This window comes from Dermochelys coriacea, chromosome 6, assembly GCF_009764565.3.
Source record: "Dermochelys coriacea isolate rDerCor1 chromosome 6, rDerCor1.pri.v4, whole genome shotgun sequence".
In the NCBI taxonomy this organism is placed as follows: Eukaryota; Metazoa; Chordata; order Testudines; family Dermochelyidae; genus Dermochelys; species Dermochelys coriacea.
The window spans coordinates 85,694,422-85,721,936 of NC_050073.1; the positions used below are offsets into that span (position 1 = coordinate 85,694,422).

A 27,515-nucleotide genomic window follows, 5' to 3' on the forward strand; every position below is an offset into this window, starting at 1 on the left:
GCTAAAATTCTGGAACACAATTCAGTCTCACGGAGTGAATTTCACAGTAAATTCCATGGACACAATGGTGGAATGCATAGGATCCTGACACCAGAAGTACTTAATGTGACACTTCCAAGGGGTATCCAGGGTTGTGAGGCACCTTGTTACCAACTGCCGTTAGTGTGAGGATTTTTTTGTCTGTACCTATTGTGGATCAGCTCCCTAAAACTACCAGCCTCTAGCAATGCCAGTTCTTCCTTCTAGGCCTCTCTGGACAGATTAGTAATAGGCACATGCCAACCTCCGAGCGTCCTTCTGGAGTGCTCAGCCCATATTCCACTGAACGCTCACAGAACTTTCACATTCTCTACTCCTAAAGGAATAGTACACACCAGCTTGTAAGATTCAACTCAGGATCACTGCTCTACTTAACGCATACCAGTTAGATACATATACAGTCAAAACAAATTTATCAAAGAACATGGACTCAAGTGATAGTAAGAATATTGGAAACAAATGGTTATATATAAAATAAAATCATAACAAAATTTCTAAACCCTAAACTGAACTCACAAAGCATTCCCCTATCTTCTACCAGATAGCTTGCCCCAAGTCTCTTTCAAAGTCTCAGGTTGGCTGAGGTCCCTTATAAGATCAAGTCTGCTGTCTGCTTGTCCTCACAGATTGAAGGAATAAGTGGGGGTTCATCTCCATCACAGATATGGTTCCAAATGTTCATTGTCTTACCCCTAAACAGGACAAACCTGTTTTTGTTTTCTTCTGTCCCCCACAATCTGTTGATTAGCATTTTGCTCAGACTGTAAAAGGGCCTCCATTGTGAACCATTCAGTATTCAATATGCACATGACCAGTCTGAGAGAAAGAAAGAAATGTCTCTTCCTCTCTGCCTGACAGGTATGCAGCTCAGATTTCAGCGACTTTCCTGACTCACAGACCTAGAGAACAGAACTGTAGTGTATATACATAACTCTTCACGTATTTTCCATACATACAACATCTCACAATGACTATGATGACCAGTGTGACACAGGCTTTCATTAGAGACCTTATATGGCATTTTTTGGTGGACTAATGTAAATACCTGACCCAGGGGATCCCTGTAATCCTTAAGTACCCCTGAGCCCTCTGCCACTTGGCATCAAGAGGTCCTTGGGTCACAACTTAGACATGTTCTGTGTTTGTGTTTAATTCCAGTCATGCCTTCATCCCTTTCTACAGTGGCAAGATATGCTGGTGAAGGCATCACTTGACTGGTGAAGGCATAACATATCTTAAGGGACTCTCCTAGCATTCCCAGCTCTTCTGATGGTTTCAAGTGTGCACCTCTCAGAAAAGCTTCCTTGTAATTTCTGAAATTGGAGGATCCCATATAGCAACATGCTCAGAGACGTAATATTAGCAGTGCACTTCAATGACCATCTCTACTTCCCCTTAGCCTGCAGCAAGGCACTCCACCAATCTTAACCTCCTGTTGATATTAACAGCTAAGGCATAGGCCAGGTCATCCTCATTCATAATAGCAAGATCAACCTTGTCAAATTCTCTAATCTGTGCCATTCCACTCTCTTTCAAGGAAAACTATGTTGATATAAAAAAATCTGGTATTTGATTCACTAGGATCGTATTTCTGTGGAGTAGGAACTATTGTAGTTCTATTATCAGTGGCATCTGAGGCAGATATTTAGTTTGAATAGTCTCATGCTACCTAGCCATTTACGAGTCTCCCACTTTTCAGATCTATAAATCCCACTGCAGGAAAATTCCGAATGGAACTGACACTAGTTTTCCTGTTGTCTCTGGGATGCTTGAACTGGCATGAGACATTCTTCCTTACTGCTCCCACCTGTAAAATCATACCAGTTTAAGCTGAGAAAGGCCTTGGATTTCAGTGTTTCCCACATCTACTGATTATGGCACTCCCAGTGGCTATTGCTGGCTCCAGGGGGCATAGTTACGGTTGCATTGTGAGGGTGGCATGTATCTTTACCTGGTTTTCAAAAAGAAAAGGAGTACTTGTGGCACCTTAGAGACTAACAAATTTATTAGAGCATAAGCTTTCGTGAGCTACAGCTCACTTCATCGGATGCATACCGATGAAGTGAGCTGTAGCTCACGAAAGCTTATGCTCTAATAAATTTGTTAGTCTCTAAGGTGCCACAAGTACTCCTTTTCTTTTTGCGAATACAGACTAACACGGCTGCTACTCTGAAACCTACCTGGTTTTCAGAGATTTAAATTTAATTTAATCTGCCGTTTGTTTTTTTACATGGGTCTAAAGATTGGCATTATCATCACAATTCACTGGGATCATCATCATCATCATGTTTCTATTACACCTCTGGCATTTAGGGTAGTGACAAAGCTCCTCCACTCCTGTTTGTTTCTGGCAAGTCTTTCAATGGTTCCCCAACTGTGCCCCGGCTTTTTCAGCTCGGTTTCCACAGCTCTTCACCATGTTGTTTTTGGGCGGCCTCGTTTTCGCTTGCCTTCAGGTGTCCATCTTATTGCTACTCTGGTGATAGAATCTGTTTCCATCCAAAGCACATGACCGATCCATCTCCAATGCTTCCTGGCAATGATGGTGCTCAGATCCTCTTGGCAGCACTGTCAATAGATCCTGATTTGAGATTGTTCTGGGCGAAAAGATACTACATTGGGATATCTAACGTTAAAAATTTCTGTGTCCAGCTAAAGATGCTGCAGTGTTCAAACCTCCACAGTTTAAGCAATAACAGATCAAAACTGTTGAAAATACTGCAGCTGTCTGCCCATCAACAGATAAGCACACCATGCAGGTGTGTGAGAGAGGGTTGGAGACATGCAAGACATATTAAATAATGGAAGATCAGGGCAATGGTGCGAGTGATCCTATTACATCCCTAAAAAAGAAGCTTGCAACAGAAACTGCACATTCAATGAAAACTGGCTAAACGAAACAGACTACAAAGACTGGCTGGCAAAATGTGCTGATAAAACAAATGAGGTTTGTTATCAATCTTATCTATATGTATTATTGCCGAGTCTAGATACAGTAAGTGGCTGTTGAATGGGATGAGTTGGGTTGCTGTGGTCTTGCCTTGTGGGGGAAAGGGTGGGTGGCAACTTTAGATTCAGGGCCGGCCCTAAGTGTTTTGCTGCTCAGGGCAGAAAACTTCTTTAGCGCTCCCCAACCCTCAAGTACAGCTGAAGGGGTGGTGGGCGGGGAGGGAAGGGGAGAAAGGCTGGCCAACTGGCTGAGCAGCAGAGTGACATGGTGCAGCCCTGCCTTCCTCCCCCTCCCGTGTTGGCAGCCAGGTTGATCATCCTGGTTGCCTCCCCCTAAGGCTGGCGCTGATTACATCACTATGAGACTATTCACTGATGAAAAACGTAGTTAATGCAGAGGGAAGCTGCCTCGTGGTAGCTTGTGCCCTTTCAGAAAGCTGCATTCAGCAGAACTCAAATTTTTGAAAACCAGGAAGGAAATGAAGAGTTAAGGTACACACATGCCCAAGCAACCTGAACTCTGCCCCTCTGGAACTAGCAATAGCCACTGAAACACCACAGAAATACTAACCCAGGAACAAACCCCATTGCCTACTCTGTCCTCATATCTACTCTAGCAACACCATCAGAGGACCCAACCACATCAGCCACACCATCAGGGGCTCATTCATCTGCACATCTACTAATGTGATGTATGCCATCGTGTGCCAGCAATGCCCCTCTGCCATGTACATTGGCCAAACAGGACAGTTCTACGTTAAAGAATAAATGGACACAAATCAGACATCAGGAATGGTAACATACAAAAGTCAGTAGGAGAACACTTCAATCTTCCTGGACATTCAATAACAGATTTAAAAGTAGCCATCCTTCAACAAAAAAAATTCAAAAACAGACTTCAAAGGGCATGGCTACACTGGAAACTTCAAAGCTCTGTCGTGAGAACGCTCCCACAGCAGCGCTTTGAAATGTGAGTGTGGTCGCGTGCAAGCGCTGGGAGAGAGCTCTCCCAGCACTCCTGATAATCCACTGCACAGCTCCCAGTGCTTGGAGACTGTTCACACTAGTGCTTTAAAGCACTCAGACTTGCTGGGCTCAGGGGGGTGATTTTTGACCCCCCTGAGCCGGCAAGTTAGAGCGCTATAAAATGTAATTGTAGACAAGCCCAAAGAGAAACTGCAGAGCTACAATTCATTTGCAAACTTAACACCATTAATTTGGGCTTGAATAGGGACTGGGAGTGGCTTGCTCACTACAAATGCAATTTTCCCTTTGGTATTGATACCTTCTCATCAATTACTGGGAGTGGACCACATTCACCCTGACTGAATTGGCCTTGTCAACACTGGTTCTCCACTTGTAAGGTAACTCCCTTCTCTTCATGTGCCAGTATATATATTTATGCCTGCATCTGTAATTTTCACTCCATGCATCTGAAGAAGTAGAGTTTTTTACTCACAAAAGCTTATACCCAAATAAAATTGTTAGTCTTTAAGGTGCCACTGGACTCCTCGTTATTTTAATGAAATCCTAATTTTCTATTTTTTGCTGCATTAAGGTAAAACCCTGAAGTGATTACTTAGACCCAACTTAGACCAAACTCAGTCAAAATTATGAAGATCATATAATTTTGTCTAGTAAGGACTGAGCAAGAGCTGCAGAATTAGACCCTTATGGTCTGATTTTCAGATATGCTGAGCAGCTATCATTTAAGGGCATGTCTTCACTTCACTGCAGACTTAACTCAAGTCATTGACACTTGAGTTGCTTTTTCTCAAGAGAGACAAGGGGGGTGAGATAATATCTTTGATTGGACCAAATTCAGAGCTGTGTGGCTTGACAGCTTGTCTCTTTCACCAACAGAAGTTGGTCCAATAAAAGATATTATCTAATCAACCTTGTCTTTCTAATATCCTGGAACCAACACAGCTACAACAACACTGCAGACTTACTTTTCTCAAGGTAACTTAGCTTGAGTGAAAATGGCAACATGGCACAATAATGCTGTAGCTGCCCTATTCACACTGGTGCTGCATTCACTTGTATGTGGCACTGAAGTCAAGTCTAAACTACGGGGACTATAACAGCATACCTATGGCATTATAACTCGATGCATAGATATAGCCTGTAGTGACTGAAGGTTTTTTTTGTTGCTAGAGGAACTCCACCTCCCCAAACAGTGGTAGCTAGGTCAAAGGAAGCGTTCTTCCATTGACCTAGTTGCATCTACACATAGGGGCATAGATGCCGACTTCCCTGCTTTCCCCTGGGTGCTCTCCCCTTCGCTCTGTCCCCAGCCCCTCCCCCACTCCACCCCTTCCCCACCCCCATTCAAACCCCTTCCCCAAATCCCTGCCCCGCCCCAGCCCCACCTCTTCCCTGCCTCCTCCCCTGATCGTGCCACATTCCCGCTTCTCACAATGTCTAACCTAGTTCTCCTCACAGCCCCTCGGTGAGGTAGAGCAGTGCTGTTATTTTATACCCATTTTGTACCAATGGAGCACTGATGTACAGAGAAACTAAAGGCCAGATTTTCAAAGGTATTTAAGCACCTAGTGGGATTTTCAAAAGCACCTAGCTGCTTTGTAAACCGCACTAGATGCCTAGCTGAATCTTTGGGTGCCTAAAAACCTTGAAACTCTGTCTCTAATGTACTGGCCTGAGGTCATACAGGAAGTCCATTGAGAAGTAGATCCCTAGTTTCTCAGGGTAGCTCCCATTCCACTGGACCAGCCTATCGCTCTGCTGTATGCTGCAAAAAAAGAGGACTCTAATAGATGGAGAAAAAAACAAGGCCAGTTCTCTGAGACTGCAGCAAATGGTCCCAGGCAATTGGAAAGGATCCTGGTTGACAGCATGAAAAGCAGCAGAGAGGTCAGGAAGGATGAAGAAAAAAGAGAATGAAAGTCAGCTGAGAGATGATTGCTTAACCCCCTCAGGGATGGCAGGTTCTGCCCCAGGCTGGGTTGTAGAATAATGCCTGCTGTGCAATTTTACATTTTAACTGAAAACCATTTTATTTTGTCATTTTTTGTTCTGAGTTTGAAAAAAGGAAGGAATGAGAAAGTGTTGTACAAGTATCAAATGTGTTTGTCCCTCAAATTCTTAGGGCACAGCTACACCGGAAATTTCAAAGCACTCCCGCGGCACCATGTTGAAGTGCGAATGTAGTTGCGTGTGTGTGCTGGGAGAGAGCTTTCCCAGTGCTCCTGGTAATCCACCTACACTAGCTCTTTAAAGCGCTCAGACTTGCTGCGCTCAGGGGGGTGAGACAGCAAGTTAGAGTGCTATAAAATGTAAGTGTAGCCAAGCCCTTAGGGTTTCAGCTGTACCCTGGCCAATTCCAGAACAAAGAAGAAAACTGAATCTACAGAGTCCATAAAGTAAACAATTATTGTCATGTTTTGTATTATTCACTGGGCACCATTGTATGCTCAGAACTGTTCAGAATATGCCAGAAAATGTAGTCTCTGAGACAATCTGTATAAAATGAGTAGCCTTGGAAAAGATGGCTCAGATGTTTAAGTATGAAGTGTATAGTTATTGAGCACATTAGTATCTATGAGTGGAGGTGCTGATGGCAATAGAAGTTTTACATGATTAAGGACTAGAAAATTTGACCCTCAACTTTCTTTCAAGAGGAAGAGCTGCCCAGAGCACCTGTGCCTATTTATTTTCCCTTTCCTGCCTGCAGAGATCCTGATATACCTCACAAGTCTCAATGTTTTCCTCAACTTTAAAATGTAGAATTTTCTTGGGATTTGGTTTTAAATATTCTCTTGTCAGAACTGCAACTAAATCACTGTAGTGTTGTGTTTAGAGCTTTCTGGAAAGTAACTCACCTTTAACAGAAGTGGAAGCACTGTTGCCAATTCCCATTATTTTGTTATGAGTCTCATAATAATTATTTCCCTTAAAGCCCCAGCTCCTGGAGTCAAGTGGATATGTGGTGATTTCAGCCATCATTCTTAAAGAAAAATGAAGTTTCTAAACCTTGTGGCTGTGGAGAAAGCTTCAAAATGTGACCTGGGTGCACCCAAAAGGCTCAAAAAGCAGAAGGCAAATAAAAATAACACCAAATCTATTATTTTTACATAATCTCATGATTTTTGGTCAGTCTGATTCATGATTTGTGAACATTTGTGGTTGGCAATATTGTGAAAGTGACTTGAAAGTGTTAGTTTCACTCCTGTTTAAGGTCAGTTTCAAGTTTATTATTTGTAGTGGGGTAACACCTCCAGAGCCCAAGCAAGTATAAACTCACAGGGCCTTGTCCTAGTAGGATGTTTTAAAAAATTAAATGATCTTTTCCAAGCGTGGTGAACTGCAAAAGAGTGACAGAAAGTAATCTGGATTTTTCTACAATTGTTTGTTGTTGTATTCAAGAGTTAGTAACAAAGTAAGAATATATATTAAAATTTTAAACCTAACCAGTGTCCCTTGACTTGACACAAGATGTCAGAACATATTAGTATTAGAGTTGAGTAGGTCTAATATTTATTTAATTTTCTTTCTTTCTTTCTATAGGAATTAGATACAATGCTCCTGCCAGATAATAATTTGTAACTTATTATCTGCAAAAAACTAGTTTTCATATGTCCAAGTAGCCTCGGGAATCCTGGGTAAAGTTGTCTCCTCGAACCAAAAAGTCTGAAATGGTGCCCCTGCAACACTTGAGTTATAATTCAGGTTAATTGTCAGTGAAGCCAAGCCCTCAGGCAGTGGAGTTGTGATTGCTAAACAGTTCTCAGAGTAGCAGCCGTGTTAGTCTGTATTCGCAAAAAGAAAAGGAGTACCGGTGGCACCTTAGAGACTAACAAATTTATTAGAGCATAAGCTTTCGTGAGCTACAGCTCACTTCATCGGATGCATTTGGTGGAAAAAACAGAGGAGAGATTTATATACACACACACAGAGAACATGAAACAATGGGTTTATCATACACACTGTAAGGAGAGTGATCACTTAAGATAAGCCATCACCAGCAGCGGGGGGGGGGGGGGGGGGAAGGAGGAAAACCTTTCATGGTGACAAGCAAGGTAGGCTAATTCCAGCAGTTAACAAGAATATCAGAGGAACAGTGGGGGGTGGGGTGGGAGGGAGAAATACCATGGGGAAATAGTTTTACTTTGTGTAATGACTCATCCATTCCCAGTCTCTATTCAAGCCTAAGTTAATTGTATCCAGTTTGCAAATTAATTCCAATTCAGCAGTCTCTCGTTGGAGTCTGTTTTTGAAGCTTTTTTGTTGAAGTATAGCCACTCTAAGATCTGTGATCGAGTGACCAGAGAGATTGAAGTGTTCTCCAACTGGTTTTTGAATGTTATAATTCTTGACGTCTGATTTATGTCCATTCATTCTTTTACGTAGAGACTGTCCAGTTTGGCCAATGTACATGGCAGAGGGGCATTGCTGGCACATGATGGCATATATCACATTGGTAGATGCGCAGGTGAACGAGCCTCTGATAGTGTGGCTGATGTGATTAGGCCATAATCAAAAAGGCTGACAAAGGAGGTGCTGTCGTCATCATGAATAGGTCGGAGTATGAACAAGAGGCTACTAGGCAGCTCTCCAACACCACTTTCTACAAGCCATTACCCTCTGATACCACTGAGAGTTACCAAAAGAAACTACAGCATTTGCTCAAGAAACTCCCTGAAAAAGCACAAGAACAAATCCGCACAGACACACCCCTGGAGCCCCGACCTGGGGTATTCTATCTGCTACCCAAGATCCATAAACCTGGAAATTCTGGACGCCCCGTCATCTCAGGCATTGGCACCCTGACAGCAGGATTGTCTGGCTATGTAGACTCCCTCCTCAGGCCCTTCGTTACCAGCACTCCCAGCTATCTTCGAGACACCACCGATTTCCTGAGGAAACTACAGTCCATTGGTGATCTTCCTAAAAACACCATCCTAGCCACTATGGATGTAGAAGCCCTCTACACCAACATTCCACACAAAGATGGACTACGAGCCGTCAGGAACAGTATCCCCGATACTGTCACGGCTAACCTGGTGGCTGAACTTTGTGACTTTGTCCTGACCCATAACTATTTCACATTTGGTGACAATGTATACCTTCAAATCAGCGGCACTGCGATGGGTACCCGCATGGCCCCACAGTATGCCAACATTTTTATGGCTGACTTAGAACAACGCTTCCTCAGCTCTCGTCCCCTAATGCCCCTACTCTACTTGCGCTACATTGATGACATCTTCATCATCTGGACCCATGGAAAAGAAGCTCTTGAGGAATTCCACCATGATTTCAACAATTTCCATCCCACCATCAACCTCAGCCTGGACCAGTCCACACAAGAGATCCACTTCCTGGACACTACGGTGCTAATAAGCGATGGTCACATAACCACCACCCTATATCGGAAACCTACTGACCGCTATTCCTACCTACATGCCTCTAGCTTTCATCCAGATCATACCACTCGATCCATTGTCTACAGCCAAGCGCTACGATATAACCGCATTTGCTCCAACCCCTCAGACAGAGACAAACACCTACAAGATCTCTATCATGCATTCCTACAACTACAATACCCACCTGCTGAAGTGAAGAAACAGATTGACAGAGCCAGAAGAGTACCCAGAAGTCACCTACTACAGGACAGGCCCAACAAAGAAAACAACAGAACGCCACTAGCCATCACCTTCAGCCCCCAACTAAAACCTCTCCAACGCATCATCAAGGATCTACAATCTATCCTGAAGGACGAGCCATCACTCTGACAGATCTTGGGAGACAGACCAGTCCTTGCTTACAGACAGCCCCCCAATCTGAAGCAAATACTCACCAGCAACCACACACCACACAACAGAACCACTAACCCAGGAACCTATCCTTGCAACAAAGCCCGTTGCCAACTCTGTCCACATATCTATTCAGGGGATACCATCATAGGGCCTAATCACATCAGCCACACTATCAGAGGCTCGTTCACCTGCGCATCTACCAATGTGATATATGCCATCATGTGCCAGCAATGCCCCTCTGCCATGTACATTGGCCAAACTGGACAGTCTCTACGTAAAAGAATGAATGGACATAAATCAGACGTCAAGAATTATAACATTCAAAAACCAGTTGGAGAACACTTCAATCTCTCTGGTCACTCGATCACAGATCTTAGAGTGGCTATACTTCAACAAAAAAGCTTCAAAAACAGACTCCAACGAGAGACTGCTGAATTGGAATTAATTTGCAAACTGGATACAATTAACTTAGGCTTGAATAGAGACTGGGAATGGATGAGTCATTACACAAAGTAAAACTATTTCCCCATGGTATTTCTCCCTCCCACCCCACCCCCCACTGTTCCTCTGATATTCTTGTTAACTGCTGGAATTAGCCTACCTGCTTGTCACCATGAAAGGTTTTCCTCCTTTCCCCCCCCTGCTGCTGGTGATGGCTTATCTTAAGTGATCACTCTCCTTACAGTGTGTATGATAAACCCATTGTTTCATGTTCTCTGTGTGTGTATATAAATCTCTCCTCTGTTTTTTCCACCAAATGCATCCGATGAAGTGAGCTGTAGCTCACGAAAGCTTATGCTCTAATAAATTTGTTCGTCTCTAAGGTGCCACCGGTACTCCTTTTCTCTAAACAGTTCTGAAACTCAAGCTAACAGTTCGTGGCTGTTAAGCAACTACAAGCACTGTAATCTGAATGCTGTCCCCCATAGTAATGGAATTTAAGGGCTCAAGGCTTTGTCTGTGCTCCTCAGCTCGCCTCCCAGGCTGACCTCCCAGACACTGAGCTTCACCAGACTGGAGACCCGTCTCAAAGGGAAGGTGTAGTTAGGGCGCCCCGAGGGCAGCGATACGGGCAGGGACAGGCGGGCACGTTGCGGGAAACCAGCCCCAGCAACCCCCGCGTGGGAGAGAGCAGCTGAGAGGAAGGGTGAAAACCTTGGCCGCGAGAGAACCCAGAAGGCGCCCAGGCGGTGGCCTGCAGCCTGCTGTTCCTCCCTCGCCCGCCACGCCCCCAACAAGATGGAGGCCGATAGCCTTCCTCTGAGCGGCGCTCTAGCTGCCTTTGCCCCTCTCTTTTGTCCAAGCAGACATGAGGGAAGAAAAGACCAGGGTTTCAGCGACGCTCTAGTCCCAGTTAGTTCACCTCTCTATTGTCCGTGTTGTTCCGCCGGTGCCCGGGCACTCTATAGCCCGGGCTGGTCGGTGGGTGGCGCTCTAACTTCAGCGAGCTCCTCTCTATGGGCCAGGGTGGGGGCACTCTAACTTCCTGCGCGGCACTCTTCTGTCCCGGAGGTCCAACGAGCCTCACTACGCAGGCCCTGTGCGTCGCACGCGCTGCTGCTGTCGCCACTCGCCGCGGCCTGTGGAAGCTCCGATCTCCGCTTCGGCCGCCGCCTCAGACCCGGCCCCGCCATGTACCCGGCCTGGGGCCTGTACGGGGCGGCGGGGCACTACCCGCCGCCCCCCACCTCGATACCGCCCCCGCCGCTGCCCGTCCCCCCGCCCGTGATGCCCCCCTCCGTCCCGCCGCCGAACTACCCGCCCCCGGGCCCCGGTGTGGCCCCCGCGCCCGGCGCCTCGGGCTTCCTGAGCCTGCAGGAGCAGCACCTGGCCCAGCTGCAGCAGCTGCAGCAAATGCACCAGAAGCAGATGCAGTCGGTGCTTCTGGGGGGTCCCCCGCCCGGGCCGCCGCCCCCGGGCCTGCCCCCTCCGCCTCTCCCCGGCTCCTTCACCGACTGGCCGCCGCCGCCAGTGCCGCCCCCCGTCCGCAGCTACCAGAAGCAGTTCAAGCACCGCGAGCCTCCCCCGCCGCCCCCACCCCGGGACCCCCAGGTCTGCAAGCCCCCCCTTCCCCGAGAGCATGAGACCCTCCAGCCGTCTCAGCCCCACAGTGACTGGGAGCACCTGCCTTCTTCCCCAGTGCCCATGGACATGGAGCTGTCCTCTCCACCACAGTCGCCCCCACTGCCTGAGCAGGCCTATCCACCCCCTTCGCAGGCCTATATCCCCCCAGCCCAGTCTGAACCCTATATTCCCCCAGCCCAGCCACCCCCTTCCCAGTCCCCTCCGCCCCAATCTTATTTGTCCCATTCTCAGCTCTCCCAGCCACCACCACCGTCCTATTTAGAGCCCCCTCCACCAATTGCCCCTCAATCCTATTTACCCTCCTCCCAATCCTATCAAACACATTCTCAATCTTACTTGTCCCCTTCCCAATCATCCCTTTCCCAACCAGCACAGTCTATTTTGACACCATCCCTTTCTCAGTCTAAATCTCACTTTACTACAGCCCAGTCATCCTTGCCCCCTTCCACTCCTGCTCAGCAAGAGGCAGTGCAGAATGCTGCTAAGGACATCAGTGACAGTTCTGACCAGCACAGCACCGCACAGCCAGACCCCTCCACTATGACCCCCCAGGTAAGAACAAAGTGTCCAACCTGTGCTTTGGTGCCAAGTGTGGCTCTAGTTTGGAAAAGGTAGTGATGGGAACTGATCATTTACAGATGTAATGTGAGTTGTAAAGATGCTCAGCTAAAAACAGATAAAATAGAGAAACAATAAACGAATTAGGTTTAAATAAAACAAAATTTTTGGCTTCAGCTCACAAAAGCCGGGAATGGTACAGATGAGACTAAAATTCCATAAACTCCTGTTGAATGTACATTTTGTATCCTGTAGTAGTTGGTTTTCAAGAGCCAGCAGTTCCCAAGCACAATGAGATGTTTCAGCCTTGACTGAACTTTATCCCCTTAGTGGATTTTTCAGACTTTTAGGGTTCCGATCTTGCAAAGTACGTTGTGCAGATGAACTGCACGGATCCCTATAGACTTCATTGGGCCCTCCATACCAATGCAGCAGTCCATTGGTATGTTGTAGGATTGCCACCTGTTTTGTTTTGCATAGTTTCTTGTTTTGATTTTTCTCTTACAGTAATATTTTTTCAGTTGTTTATGAACACAAATGCTATAACAGTGCAAATTGGCCATACCTGCAATAGTTAAGATTACAAAAGTATTTCCATTATAGACCCTAAATATCTGTTTGTCCAGTTTTCAGAAATAGTCAGAGTTTGGCCTAAATGTGTTCATGCTTGATCTTTTCTAAAGGTAAACTTTTATGAAGCACATGAGGAAAGTCTTTTCAAAAGGTTTTGAATTTGGTGAGAGTGAAAAATATACTTTTTACTGTTAAAAACACTTATGTCTGTAGGTGGGCACTTTTATAATGTTATTGATAGGCACCAGCTGGTTTTTTAATTCTATAGAACTGGGGACTCCTCTTGTATTCATTTTTTCTTTAACCTCCCTCCCCTCAAAACAAAATAGTAAATTAGATGTAGATTCAGTATTCTGGTTCAATAACTGAGCACTCAAAAGTGCTGGATTTTAGGAGGTTGAATATTAAATGTTAACATGCTCCCCCCTCGCTTTGTTGCTGTCCATTATGATAGCGTCTGTAATTTTATTATGCTATGCTATTTTTAAATTAATACAATACAATAATTATTTTGACAACCATACATACATCTAAAAGAACATAGTCATAATTAATGAATTATTGCAATGCATACTTGGGAGAGCAGAGTTGTGACTGAATAAACACTACTACCTTTTGCATTTTCTGATTTTGTGCCCTAACTTTGCATTATTGTAGTTTACTGAATTTGATACAATACAAAATTAAATGTTAATTTAAAAAGAAAGTGGTACCTAAAGGGTCGTAAAGATTGAACACTGAAATATTGTAACTTCTACTGATCTACGGAAGAAGAGTTATGGAATCTCTCTCTTTTTTAATGAATGACAGTCTAGTCTAGGCAGAAGATAATTTTCTGATTATCTTCTGTAGTAACAGTGTCCATAGCTGAACAGAATGCTGCTTCCCCCCCGCCCCCCCCATTCAGTAGATTATGCAAGAAATTGCAATTTGTCATTTGTAATTCTTTGTTATATTATTTGTCTTCCACTGTGTAACATTGACAGATCTCTGTGTGTAATTTTGGTTTAGAGTCCATTCCATGTGACACATTTTGCAGCACAGTCTCACACAATGAAAATAAGGTTCCTGTGTCTCCTTATGGCAAGGTATATCTTTTCAGAAACACTTAGGCCAGTGGTTCTTAAACTTTTGTACTAGTGATCCCTTTCACATAACAAGCCTCTGACTGTGACCCCTCATCCCCCTCATAAGTTAAAAACACTTTTTTATATATTTAAAACCATTATAAATGCTGGAAGCAAAGCAGGGTTTGGAGTGGAGGCTGATAGCTCGCAATCCCTCCCCCCCATGTAATAATCTTGTGACCCCCTGAGGGGTCCCGACTGCCAGTTTGACAACCCCTGACTTACGCAATGTCTACACTACCATTTATGTTGGTATAACTTACGTTGTTCAGGGATGTGAAAAAAACACTCCCCTGAGTGACATAAGTTACACTCACATAAATTGCCGGGAAAGCTTCTGCCACTGACATAGCTACCGCCGCTCGTTGGGGATGGTTTCATTATGATGACAGGCGAGCTCTCTCCTGTCAGCATAGAGAGGCTACACGAGAGAGCTTACAGCGGCGCAACTGCATCGGTACAGCTGTGCCACTGTAAGCTCTGTGGTGCACTGTAAGCTCTCTGGTGTAGACATAGCTTTAATAAGTGAAGTATCTACCAAAATTTATTTATAGTATGCCATTCACTTTGGTATCTGGGTGCATATTCTGTTGAAAATTAAACAAAGATTATGTACATTTTCCCATAAAGGATACCTAAGCTTCACAGTCCTGTGTTCTGGACTGCTGTATTGTTTTCCTCTTCCTTGCTTATCATCTCTGTTGTTTTCTTCCATGAGCATCACCAGGCTTTTTACCATCCTGGGGAAGGACTTGCTGCATAAAAAGATGGGTCTTGCGTTATGCAGTAAAGGCTCTCAGATTCATCCTGATATTTTGTAGTGACCAAGACCCCCAAGTTTTTCACCCCGGACTCTGGCAGTCACACTGCTTGCATAGAGTCTTGCTGTCCTGTTGGGCCATTAAAAGTTTAAAAACTGAGGACTAGGTCCTTGAAATGGATACAGAACTAAATGGAGAGTCAGTGGAACAAATGGTATGTTGACATGATGCACTTCTTTGGTTTTCTTTGTTTGAGTTAGGCTGAGGCTGCTGTATGTTATATCAAGTGTAGCTTCTGTGTGACCGTCATAATTGGGCATTTGGTAGAAGTTGTGTTGTGGTAATTTAATCTAACCAGAAGGTGATGATACCTATTTCACGGTGATGAGATCCTTCCCTGAGAGGAACAGGTATAAACCAATGATACTCAGACTGCAGCTCTTGAATGTGTCTCCTGGGACTCTTTGCAGCATGTGATATTAAAACACTGTGTGAGTTGTTAATTAACCAATCAGGGATACTTTTACTATGTTTTTAACCAAATTAAGTTATCAACTTGCACTGTGAACTTTGCTGTGAAAATAATATACAATATATATTTATACATAAATTAATATTTTCTCTGTTATACTCTTTAAATATGAATAGCATTATAGTAAACGAAACAATGAATTCACACTACTGTAGCTCTTTTGGGTACTATTGGTAGCTAATTTGGCTCCTGAACGACTTGAGGTCTCAGTATCACTGGTATAAACTGTTGGTTAGTCAAGGATGGAAGAAGAAGCTCCTTGTTATTGTTGCATTCCTTGTGTATAGGAAAAAAGAAAAGGAGTACCCGTGGCACCTTAGAGTCTAACAAATTTATTAGAGCATAAGCTTTCGTGAGCTACAGCTCACTTCATCGGATGCATCCAATGAAGTGAGCTGTAGCTCACGAAAGCTTATGCTCTAATAAATTTGTTAGTCTCTAAGGTGCCACAAGTACTCCTTTTCTTTTTGCGAATACAGACTAACACGGCTGCTACTCTGATACCTGACATTGACATCTTGTGATTGATTCCCAATCTTACCCCTTGGGCATCCGATGAAGTGAGCTGTAGCTCACGAAAGCTTATGCTCTAATAAATTTGTTAGTCTCTAAGGTGCCACGGGTACTCCTTTTCTTTTTGCGAATACAGACTAACACGGCTGCTACTCTGAAACTTGTGTATAGGAGTAACAGTGTTTGCAATAGGACTCCAAGAATAGTTACCACCTTGACACTGGGAGAGTAGTAGCCCTCAATCAAAGATGAGGACTAAAGGTCCAACCATCTCTTTGAAATGTATCCTTCACCAGTATTTACTCTGTTTTGCTCAGTCTGAGCTTTAGACATCTGTTTTTCATCCATTCACTTTTCTCAGGGCTTGTCTACGCTACCCGCCAGATTGGCGGGCAGTGATTGATTCAGCAGGGGTCAATTTATCATGTCTAGTATAGACACTATAAATCGACCGCTGAGCACTCTCCCGTTGACTCCGATATTCCACCAGAACAGAAGTGCAAGCGGAGTCGACGGGAGAGCGTCAGCTGTTGACTTACTGCAGTAAGTAGATCTAAGTACGGAGCTGAAGTTGTATATCTTAGATCGACCCCATGCGGTAGTGTAGACAAGCCCTCAGTCAGTTGTTGGGACATAAAGTGGTTCTCGCTTCATGTGCTGTGAAGGAGATTTACAGCTGAGTGTCATCATATTGATGGTATTGGAGCCTATGTGGTATGTCCTCTCCTAGAGATTAATCTATATATTGAGAAGGAGAGGAGATGGGATGAGTTCTCAAGTGACTAGGTTTTCAAGGCAGAAGAGCAGTTGTCTATCATGACTATCATCTTTTATTTATCTATGTCACAGCCATCACTACTGTATAACATCATGTTATGTGACATCTCTGTGAAAGGAATGTTTAAATCCAGCTTAGTGCTGTTCTGCATGCCTCTGCTAGCTCTTGAATGCAAAAGCAACTCCTAATGCAACGTGGAGTTGAAGGCTGCTGAGAGATCCCATGCTGTAAGTATGGATGTTTGTCCTCCACCCATAGCCATGAGAGCTTCTTTATGTCACATCCTGATCTGAATCCTGATTATGCAGGATATTGGCAGAGGTCAATGGCAGGATCTAGAATGATACCATCTCCTATCATAGACATATAGTCCCCAAAATGTCATTCTAGAGAAGTGATTTTCTGCATAGATCTGCTCTTTAAATTCGTCCATTTCACACCTCACTACTAGAAATAGGCCCTTCTAATTCAGACATAAGGTATGTGGGTGGAGGAAGTTTGCACTGCACATGCTTATTTTGTACCTATTTTGAAGATGAATTGGAAACTTCAGTCTTAAGGAATCTCATCCAGCACCATTCACCAATGCTGAATTTATACCTGCATTTAAAAATAAACTGTTATTCATGTTAGCTTCTCTGCTGTTCCCATGCTGGATTTTCAGAAGTGGCTCTTCTTGCCAATGTGTGGGTAGAAAAGATGAACAAGAAGAGTATGAAAGATGTGGGACAGTCACAGATTCTCAGAAGAGAGGAAATTGCTAATTGAGCTTGTGCTTTCATAGGCCGCACCATTCCATGAGCTTTAGGATAAGCTTTTCCATATCCTCGTTATATGGCTATAAAATACCAGTCTCTGTGCCCTCTATTTTGCCAGAGTTCTTATAAAAGCTATATAAATTCTCTTGATGAATGGGACTTCAGTATACATTTTTAGTAAACATTCAATATTCTGAATTTACAAAGTTAGAATTTAGTTCCTTTTGTATCTTATTTTAAATCTGAACTCATGGCATTTCATTGAGTTTTTAGTGTGTGCGCAGATTATAGAACCATAATCACTAGGAAGTTTCTTCCAACTTTATCCTTGATATTTGGGCTGGGCAGTGCAAATCCTGATGAAGTATAATTATTGAGCTACCTACTATTTTGAAAATGTATAAAAACATTTGAGAGCTGAGCTATTTCAACTTGGAGGAGATGAATGCTACTTGGTTACAAAATCTAGAAAAGGGGATTTATAATGGATAATATATATCCATTTGTCTATATGACACATATGGAGAAAGTGAAGATCTTGGGAAATTCTCCAGCAGAGGAAATTCTTCAAAGAAAGTCTAAATGTCAGAATATGCCATCAGACCTTGTGGAACCATGTTCCAAAGAACAGGCCTTTCAGCTATAAAGCACTTTGTACTTTGAACATATTTAAAGATGAGGACTTAACGCTAGGAGCTTGACTTTCTCCGTAGCTGGTCTTGTCTTATTTCTGGCGTCCCCATCTGGTTATCTTGCAGCTGCCAGATGCCAGTGAGTTAGAAGACAGCTTTTTATAATCTGAACTCAGGGTATTGTTTTCTATTTGATTGGTTGTTTGCCCCAGTCTCCTTCCACATCTCTCCCTCACAGTTTCTCTGCTGCCATCCTCACTCTTCCCACTCTCCATAGTTGTCTCCATTTATCCCTTCCCTTTCTTTCCGCTATGCATTTCTTCCTTCAGTGTCCTTCTGCCCCCTTTCCTTTTCCCTGTTCCATGGCTCCTACTAATTCTCCTCATCCAACTTTTCCATTATCCTACCCAATCTGAGCTCCATAATAAATACATATAACAAGTTGTTAATAAAATAATGAAATGGAATTAACAAGTCCATTCACTCCGATCCCTTGGCTCATATGTTGAACACCTTCCTCTCCTTTCTGTTTTTTGCCTTCTTTGGGATAGGAACTGCATCTTCCTTCATGTCTGTATAGCACCTAGGACAGTCGTGACTGAATCCTGATAAGGGATTTTGACCTATTGCTTTTCTGTAATGATGGTAGAGAAGTGAGTTATCACTATGAAACAGGCACAAACACTTCTCAAGAGACTGCTTTCTCTGCCAGATTTCAGTGATTATCTTGGCGGATTATCTTTATCTGTTTTTGTCTATTAAACCTAGTTGCTACTGTAATTCTCACAAACTTTTTGTATATTATAGGAACAGCAACAGTATTGGTACCAGCAACACTTGCTAAGTCTGCAGCAGAGGGCAAAAGCACATGCACAGGGACAGCAGCAACCGAAGGGTCCAGGAATAGTGAAGGATGCACCTGAGCAGAGAATACAGCAAGAAGAAGGGAAAGTGATGGCTCCTAATCAGCAGTCTGACCCGCCTTCACTTAACGAGCCCCTCATACCATCTTCCAAAAAAGAGGAGCCTCCTGTCTCATCTACTGAACCTAAGGTACGCTATGCAGAGATGCTATTCCTTATTGGACATTCATTCCAAAAAAAAAAAAAAAAAGTTTTCCTCCTGCCTGGGTCTGAATACCTAGACTTTAGATAGTGCTTTTCATCAGTAGATATCAAAGCACTTTGCAAAGAAGGTCAGTATCATTATCCCCATTTTACATGTGGGGAAATTGAAGTACAGAAGGCAAGTGAGGTACCTGGGATCATCCAGCAGGCCAGGCACAGATCTCTTGAGTCCAATAGACCCCAAACCTCTTGAGTCCAAGTCTAGTGATCTATTCACTAAGCCATATTGCCTCCCAACGAATAGACTTTACAGCTGGGAGAGACAGGTCTGGGTACACATCTCCCTGGTCTGGCAGGTTTGGAACTAGTAAAATATTTTTCAGGAACAAGCTGCTTCCTCAGTTTTGTTAGGTGATGAGTAGGATCCCTTTGCATTTACAGAGTCTTTCTCCTACAGATTTGAAAGACTTCTGCATTTGGGACCCATGTTCCCTGCCATGGTGAAGTGAATAGTGTTCAGAGATTCTGAACCGTATTTGTCTCTAATGCCAGTAGGTCAGATGACATATCTCAGAAAAAGTGAATTATTTTAAAGAAAATAGGATAAGGGAAATGAATGAATTACTGTAGTCCCAATTAGCTAATCTCGTGCTCCCTAGTTCCTTAACCTGAAATCCCTGAATGACTTTTCCTTGTTAGTGTTCAAGATTTTTACCTCTGTCCCTCTGTATGATTTGCTCATCCTACTTGCTGAATTGGAAGGAATTAGTATCTTTCCCCTTTGTAGCTGCTTGTATAAATCTTGCAGTCAGGATTAGAGATGTGCCTGAGCTAGTACCCCACACTCAATCTAGTGCCTCTATCACCAAGATTTTGTGGAAGTTCGTATCCAGACATGCGTCTGAACTTAATAGCTCAGGTCTGAACCAGAATACTAAATCCAAACAACCAGAATTTTGGAATAGTTTGGATTTTCATTAAATTAATCATTCCAATTTTTAGCTGAGATGCATATTACTTTCCTGTTACGTGCTGGAAAGGAAAGTGGTGATTTTGCCTTCCACTCCAGACCTTGAAAGATAATGATTCCTTTGTTAAAGAATGGGGTCATAGACTGTGCCTAATAACAAAGAAGTTTTGCCCAAAAACCTTTCTGCCCGTGTGCATAGTGATGGTTTTTACTTAGAATATGCAGGTGAATTCTCTCAAATCTGATTTTTGCCTTGAACTATTCCCCTTATTAAAGAAAATAAACAAAATAATCTATTCTGGTAGTGTCACAGAAAGTCAGAACACCAAAATTCAGGGTCACAGAATTATTAACTGCCATGAAACTTCTGTGAATTTGGTTATGCTTAAGAACATAAGAATGACCTTACTGGGTCAGTCAAAGATCCATCCAGCCCAGTATCCTGTCTACCCACAGTGGCCAATGCCAGGTGCCCCAGAGGGAGTGAACCTAACAGGTAATGACTTAGTGATCTCTCTCCTGCCATCCATCTCCACCCTCTGACAAACAGAGGCTAGGGACACCATTCCTTACCCAAAAGTAAGCTTGTTTAGGTGTTGTGCTTGAATGAGCTTTCCCTTAGTTATAATAATTATATTTCTCTTTAGCTGAATATTGAACCTCCTGAGGACTCTGAGGAAGATTTGAGGTTGCAGCAGTTGCAGGTGGCAGCAGCTCAGTGGCAGCAGCATCCACACCATCGAGTTGGCTTTCAGTATCAGAGAATAATGCAGAAGCATGCCCAACTGCAACAGATCCTACAGAAGTACCAGCAGATTATACAACAAGCACCACCCCCACAGGTTAGTCATTGAGAAACTGGGATTTGGCATACGTCTTGGATGATGTAACACTCATGGTCTGATAAGAAGTATGTAGTATAATCATTTCTTCTGGCTGACTTGTTTGCCTTGCTCTCTCATTAATCGTTGTTCATGGGCAAAGACTTAGCTCCCCCTTCCCTAAGAAGTTACTTTCCAGTCTCAGTTGAAGAGTAACAAGAATATTTAGAGATGTTGATGGGAGCAGTTTTCATATGAGGTGTAATTAAAAAGACTATTTATTGACATGGGATACAATTCTCGAAATCATCTAAGGAGCACTGTAAGCTCCTAAGAGCCAGTTACTTTTGAAAATGGGACCTAGGTGTCTTTGAAAATTTTACAGTAGGACAGCTTAGTTTAGAAAAGAAAAGGTTACTTAAAATGGCAGGAACAGAAAGAGCTGGTTGGGTGCCCTTATTTACTGTGTCCTCCAATACAAGAAAAAGAGGATGTAAAAGCCAAAATAAATGAAATATTTAGGTAAAGTATAAGTAATAGTGGAACTCACTGCCAAAGGATATTATTGATATTAATAGATTAGTAAGATTAAAAATAGATTAGACAGTTATCAGAATAGCCAATTCAGATAAAACTAATTGTTGTAAATCTTCATGCTTCAGAGTATAAGATTATTGCTAGCTGGAGTCAGTAGGATGGTGTTGGGTAATTAAGCAGATCATGGGATTGTTGGGGATTAGGGGAGAGCCTGTGCCTTCCCAGTTTCTTTGCAAGAGGGGCAATATTCGCCCTTAAAAAAACTCCAAATTATTATAATAGCACTTAGAGACTCCAACTAAGATTGAACCCCCATTGTGCTAGGAGTGGTATGTACACCTGGTAAGAGATACTCTCTGCTTGAAAGAATTTACATTCTAAATAGACAAGACAGACCAGACAAAGAGTAAGAAGTAAAACAGGCACTGACAAGTAAAGTAACTCACTCAAGGTCACATAGCAGGTTTGTGAGAGAGCTGGGAACAGAATCCTGATCTCCTAATTCCCGTCCAGTGCTCTATCCAGTGAACCACACTGTTTCTTTGTGTGAATGAATGAGTTAGTTTGTTTTTTACAGCAGCTACAATCATGATTGGATTTTCTGGTCATTACCACAATGCTGCTAATACATCATTGCTCATTCTCAGAGACAAAATACAGGGCTAGAGGGGCAACTGGGTTTGGGTTTGACCCAAACTGATTCAGACCTGGCTACATTGAATTGGATGGACCATTGATATAGCATTCCTATCCTCCTTGACTGGTTATGACAATATTGAAAGGGGAGAGATAAAAGACGATAATTAGGCCGTCACATTTTTTTCTTGCACAGCTCTTAGTGAACTCTTATTGATTCATATTTTATACAAAATATACTGTTTTAATACTTTTTCATTTTATGTTGCAATAATGTGACTCAATGAATAATATGTATTGTGTGGGTATTTGCCACTCCTAGCACTCAAGGATCTGAAAGTCATTAGATAAAGGAAAAGTATATTGGAGCCAGTAGCCCCAAGGAAATTTTGGACAAGGAGACAGGTAAAATAATCTACACGTGGTTCCTAGTGTAGTACATTTTCGTGATTTTACAAGGCAGGGTAAAGGAGACTTGCAGTTTGGCCACAGCAATTCAGATACAGATGTGGGTACAGATAAAATATAGTGAATAATTAGTGACTGTTGTAGGTTAACTAGCTGTAGGTTATTACAAGCATAATGAGAGATTGTTCTCTTAGTTTGTTTTGTTAGATAAACAAGTTTGATAAGCCCAAACTTGGAGGACTACTGCAGTTTACTCAACGTATACCTGGTTTAGTGTTCCAGGTGGTGCTCTCGAATGTCAAGGAAAGTGCATTTAAATTGAATTGCTATGTGCTTGGAGAAACAAATTGAGAGTTTGGGAAACAAGGCTGCTTGCTACATATATTAGAATATTTGTGGATTGATTTGTGATTCAGTAGGGATGGAGGATATTCTAGTAATAGCCCCAAATAGTTTGGTTGTATGCAGAAGCAATCTGTTGCTAATTATACTCTCCCCACTCCGCAGTCCTCCCCCCTTGAGTGATGTGGGCTTTTTGTATGGAAGTGTTTGCCCTTATCTATCACTAAAATGTATAGGTTGGAGATATACCAGACAGGATTTGTTTGCTTCTGTTTCTATGTAACTCTTTTCTCAAGCTTCTGTTTAAGCTGAAGATTGGGACAGAGGGTGATATTCAAGCATGTGGCTTCAGAAGGAACTAAAAATGTATTCTGCAGCATTTGTATCTCTCTTTCTTGCAGACAATGTCAGTGGATATGCAGCTGCAGCATTATGAGACACAGCAGAAACAATTTCAACAACTTCACAAAGAGTGGGAGCGTGAATTCCAAGGATGGCAGGATCAACTTCAGACCTATCCACACAAAGATCAGCTTCAGGAGTATGAGAAACAGTGGAAAACATGGCAGGGACAGATGAAAGCTACTCAGTCCCATCTGCAGGAAAAAGTGAACTCACTTCAAAACATGAAGAATCAATACACTGGGAATGTTGCATTGCCACCTCCTTTTGCTCCATGCTCTCAAACCTCTCAAGGAGGCATGCCTGTTATGCCTCCATCTTTGCCTTCATCCACCCCTCCGCAGGTTCCCCCACCTCTGTCTTCTGACCCTCAGTTGTCTAACTCATCTGAACCCCCAATGTCCAGTCTTCAAGTTTTCCAGTCCGCTAAGACAACCAGGCCAGCTCTTCTTCCTATTCCTGATTCTTTTGTATTTAAACTACCTGGCTCATCTGCAACTTTACCTTGCCATTCTGAAATAACTACATCTGCTGACTCTTCAGACCAAGGAAACTCTCAGGTTCATCTGGGTAAGCAAGCTGTACCATTTGTTTCTGTCTCATCTGAACCAGCATCTGGAGAACTGAAAACCTCAACTCCAGTATCTTCAACCTATGTACCCCCTACCTCCAACGTTCAAGATAAACCAGTGAGATCAGGTGGATTGCTTCCAGACCCACCCAGAGGCACATACTTCGAAGGACCAAGAGGTCCTAGGTAGGTCTTTTTCCTTTAGTTTACACACATTCTCATCTACACAGATTCTTTTACTGCTGTCATCACCAAAGTACGTATAGTGCCAGTTGTGCATTAAACAGTGTGAGAAAATCTGTCACATGTGCTTCATTCTTTGTCATCTCTCCCCAGGGGAAATTGTGGGTGCAGCATAGTGGGTTTTGTTTTGTGGGTTTTTGAAAATAAAATATGCGCACTGTTCACTGCGTTGATCCTATGCCTGGTTGGCTTGCACTTAAAATTTAGATTGACAGGGGTGTGAAAAATTCAAACCTCCTGATCACTGTAGTTAAGTGGACCTAGCCCCCAGTATAGATGTGGCTATGTTGATATAAAATTTTTTCCATAGACCTAGCTACTGCTTATTGGAGAAATGGATTACCTATGTGGATGAGAAAACCCCTTCTATTGGTATAGCACGTGTCTATGTGGTGACTGTGCCGCTATAGTGCCCATAGTGTTAGACATACCCTTAAGTGAAAACAAAGTCAGAGACGTGCTTTGCACTTAGGCATTATCTAGGATAGGTCACATCTTTCTAGCGAGATTGTCCTGTGTACCCACACATCTCCATTCTGAAGCACATAGTGTCCCTTTTACAACTACAATTATTGCTCATATGGGAAAGAGGCAGAAAAATATTTCCTGTATTTTTAGTTTCTTTTAATGTGAGTTATCTGGAAACCTAGAGAAAAGCCAGTCTGATATGACAAGCTATCTCATCATAACCCTCTAGCAAGTGCTACGCTGATCCTCTTGTCTTGGAGGACAGTTTGGAAACATCTGTTTCAAAAATGTTTAAAGTTATCTGTAGGCACAATCACAATATGTGCTCTTTTCCCTAGGTAGTACTTTAACTTGCGCATTGTGAAAGAAATTCAGGCAAGTATCCAACTACTATAAACTTGGAGCATCTAATACCTAACTACCAACAAATTAGATGCTGTTGTAAAATCAAGAAATAAAGTAGCCTGAATCCTAAACCACAGCTACATTTTTCTGATGAAGGGTGTGCTTAAGAGATGCCAGGAAAACTCAGAGCTTCTACTTTGTCTCACTATATTGGTATGAAAAGGCTCTTTCATTCTTTGCTCTTTTCACCTCAGGGTTCCAGCACACTTACTGACTGTAGGTTTCTTAGGGTTAGTCTACACTAGAATTGCTACAGTGATACAGCTATACCGATGTAGCTGTACCTATATAGCACTGCTAGTGCAGATGCTCTATGCTGACGGGGGAGAGCTTTCCCTCCAACATAATTACTTCACCTCCCCAAGCGGCCGTAGTTATGTTGGAGGGAGAAGTGCGTGTCTGCACTGGCACTTATGTTGGTGTAACTAACGTCACTTAGAGGGGTGGCTTTTTCACACCCATGGGTGACTTAAGTTATACCAAAGTGAGTGCTAGTGTGTACAAGCCCTTAAAAGAGTGGTGCTAGCTTTTCAGCCTGGAAAAGGGACTACCAAGGGGCGATATGATAGAGGTCTATAAAATCATGACTGGTATGGAGAAAGTATATAAGGAAGTGTTATTTACTCCTCATAACACAAGAACTAGTGGTCACCAAATGAAATTAATAGGCAGTAGGCTTAAAACAAGTAAAAGGAAGTATTTCTTTATACAACTCTTTGATCAAGACTATAACAGCATTCAAAAAAGAACTAGATAAATTAATGGAGGATAGGTCCATCAATGGCTATTGGCCAGGATGGGCAGGGATGGTGTCCCAAGCCTCTGTGCCAGAGGCTGGGAGTGGACGACAGGATGGATCACTTGATGATTATCTGTTATGTTCATTCCCTCTGGGGCACATGGCATTGGCCACTGTTGGAAGACAGGGTACGTGGCTAGATCGGGTGGGCAAACTTTTTGGGCCGAGGGCCACATCTGGGTGGAGAAATTGTATGCAGGGCTGGGGCAGAGGGTTGGGGTGCGGGAGGGAACGTGGGAGGGGGTGCGGTGTGCAGGAATGGGCTCAGGGCAAGGGATTGGGGCAGAGGAGGGATGCGGAGTGCATGAGGGGGCTCAGGGAAGGGGGTTGGGGTGCAGGAGAGGTGCAGAGTGCAGGAGGGGGCTCGGCAGGGAGTTGGGGTGCAGGAGGGATGCGAGGTGCAGGCAGGGGCTTAGGGCAGGGATCCGGCCCATGGGCCATAGTTTGCCCACCCCTGGGCTAGATGGACCTTTGGTCTGATCCAGTATGGCCGTTCTTATGTTTGGTGTTACTTAGCTCCAGTGGTTTAAAAAGGATGTGCGAGCATGAGCAGGCCACTGAGTGTTGGCCTTAGCTTTGAATTTCTTGTTTATTGTTGGTTTGTATTATACCACAATGTTCATACATTTATATTTTGTTTCCTGTGTCTTTTGGGAAGGGGAAAAATTAATTTTTCAGGGTTTTTTTTTTTTTTTTTTGACAGATGACCTCTTGAGTCAATGAACAATTAGACTTATTTAAAAAATAAGATTTATTTTTAAAGGTACATTATGTAGCTGATCTGTGTAGTTTGGCCTAAGAGCTCATTTTAGGAATGGCTTATTCACACTTTAAGAGGTATCAAATATGCAGCAATTGAAATCTGTTCTTTCTGATCACTGGTCATGAATCTATATTTGGAAGGTTTACAATTCTGAAAATGTTGTTGCTTCTTTCACCAAACTATTTCTAGCCCTTGCAGGATATGTGAGACTTCACAGTAATATAATTCTGTATGCAATCATTTCCCATCATCTACCATTTCACATCCAGAGTGATTGTTAGCAGCTGATATTTCAAACTTCTAAGAGTTACAGATCAATCATTTATAATACTGGAAAGTTGCGTTTCCCACAGTGTGTGTTTCCTCACTGCTATCAAGCAATTGTTTCCAACCTGGTATTTTTTGAGAAACAAGATCCAGTAATTGATTGTTCTTGTAGTCTTCAACTGCCTTGTTTCTTTTTGCTTTTTTGCACTGGTTCAAGATTCAATATTGTAAGTTACAAACATCTGAGTAATGTGACTTTCATTTCCTTTTAAGGTTTCCTGTGTAAAATACTTTGATTTTATCTACTCTGTTATGTGAATCAGTATTTGGGCATTTAATTAAAAAGTGGATTTTTGACCAGATATGCCTCTTTAGCTCCTATTGCATGAATCCTTTCACTTCATGCTGTATTTGTTATCCAGTTCCCCACATTTCGGGCCACAGTAGTTGTAGTTGAACCAAATGTGAATAAAATACAGTTGTACAAATAGAAAACACATAAAGCTGTCCAAGCCAGGGCAACATCATAAGCTTGCTCCACTTGCTGTTTAATAATATTTTAAATTCTATACCTAGATTTTATTTATCTAATTATATTTTATTTATAGGCTTTTCTATGTAGTACTCAGCACCGTAGTATCTGACACATTACACATACTTTATCTTTGCCCACACTCTTGTGTGGTCAGGAAATACCACTATTTTGCTGTTGGAGTAGCAAGAGACAGAGAAATT

General features: G+C 42.9%; 1 protein-coding gene across 1 annotated transcript in view; it reads left to right on the forward strand.

Annotated features, from left to right (window-relative positions):
- Window positions 1-11,263: 11,263 nt before the first annotated feature.
- YLPM1 (YLP motif containing 1) overlaps window positions 11,264-27,515 on the forward strand; it is a 60,731-nt gene continuing 44,479 nt past the window's right edge. Inside the window, exons 1-4 of the mRNA XM_043516182.1 lie at window positions 11,264-12,401; window positions 18,889-19,134; window positions 20,766-20,960; window positions 23,264-24,021. Coding sequence (XP_043372117.1) covers window positions 11,397-12,401; window positions 18,889-19,134; window positions 20,766-20,960; window positions 23,264-24,021 — 2,204 coding nt within the window. The 5' untranslated portion in view covers window positions 11,264-11,396. The remainder of the gene's footprint in view (window positions 12,402-18,888; window positions 19,135-20,765; window positions 20,961-23,263; window positions 24,022-27,515) is intronic.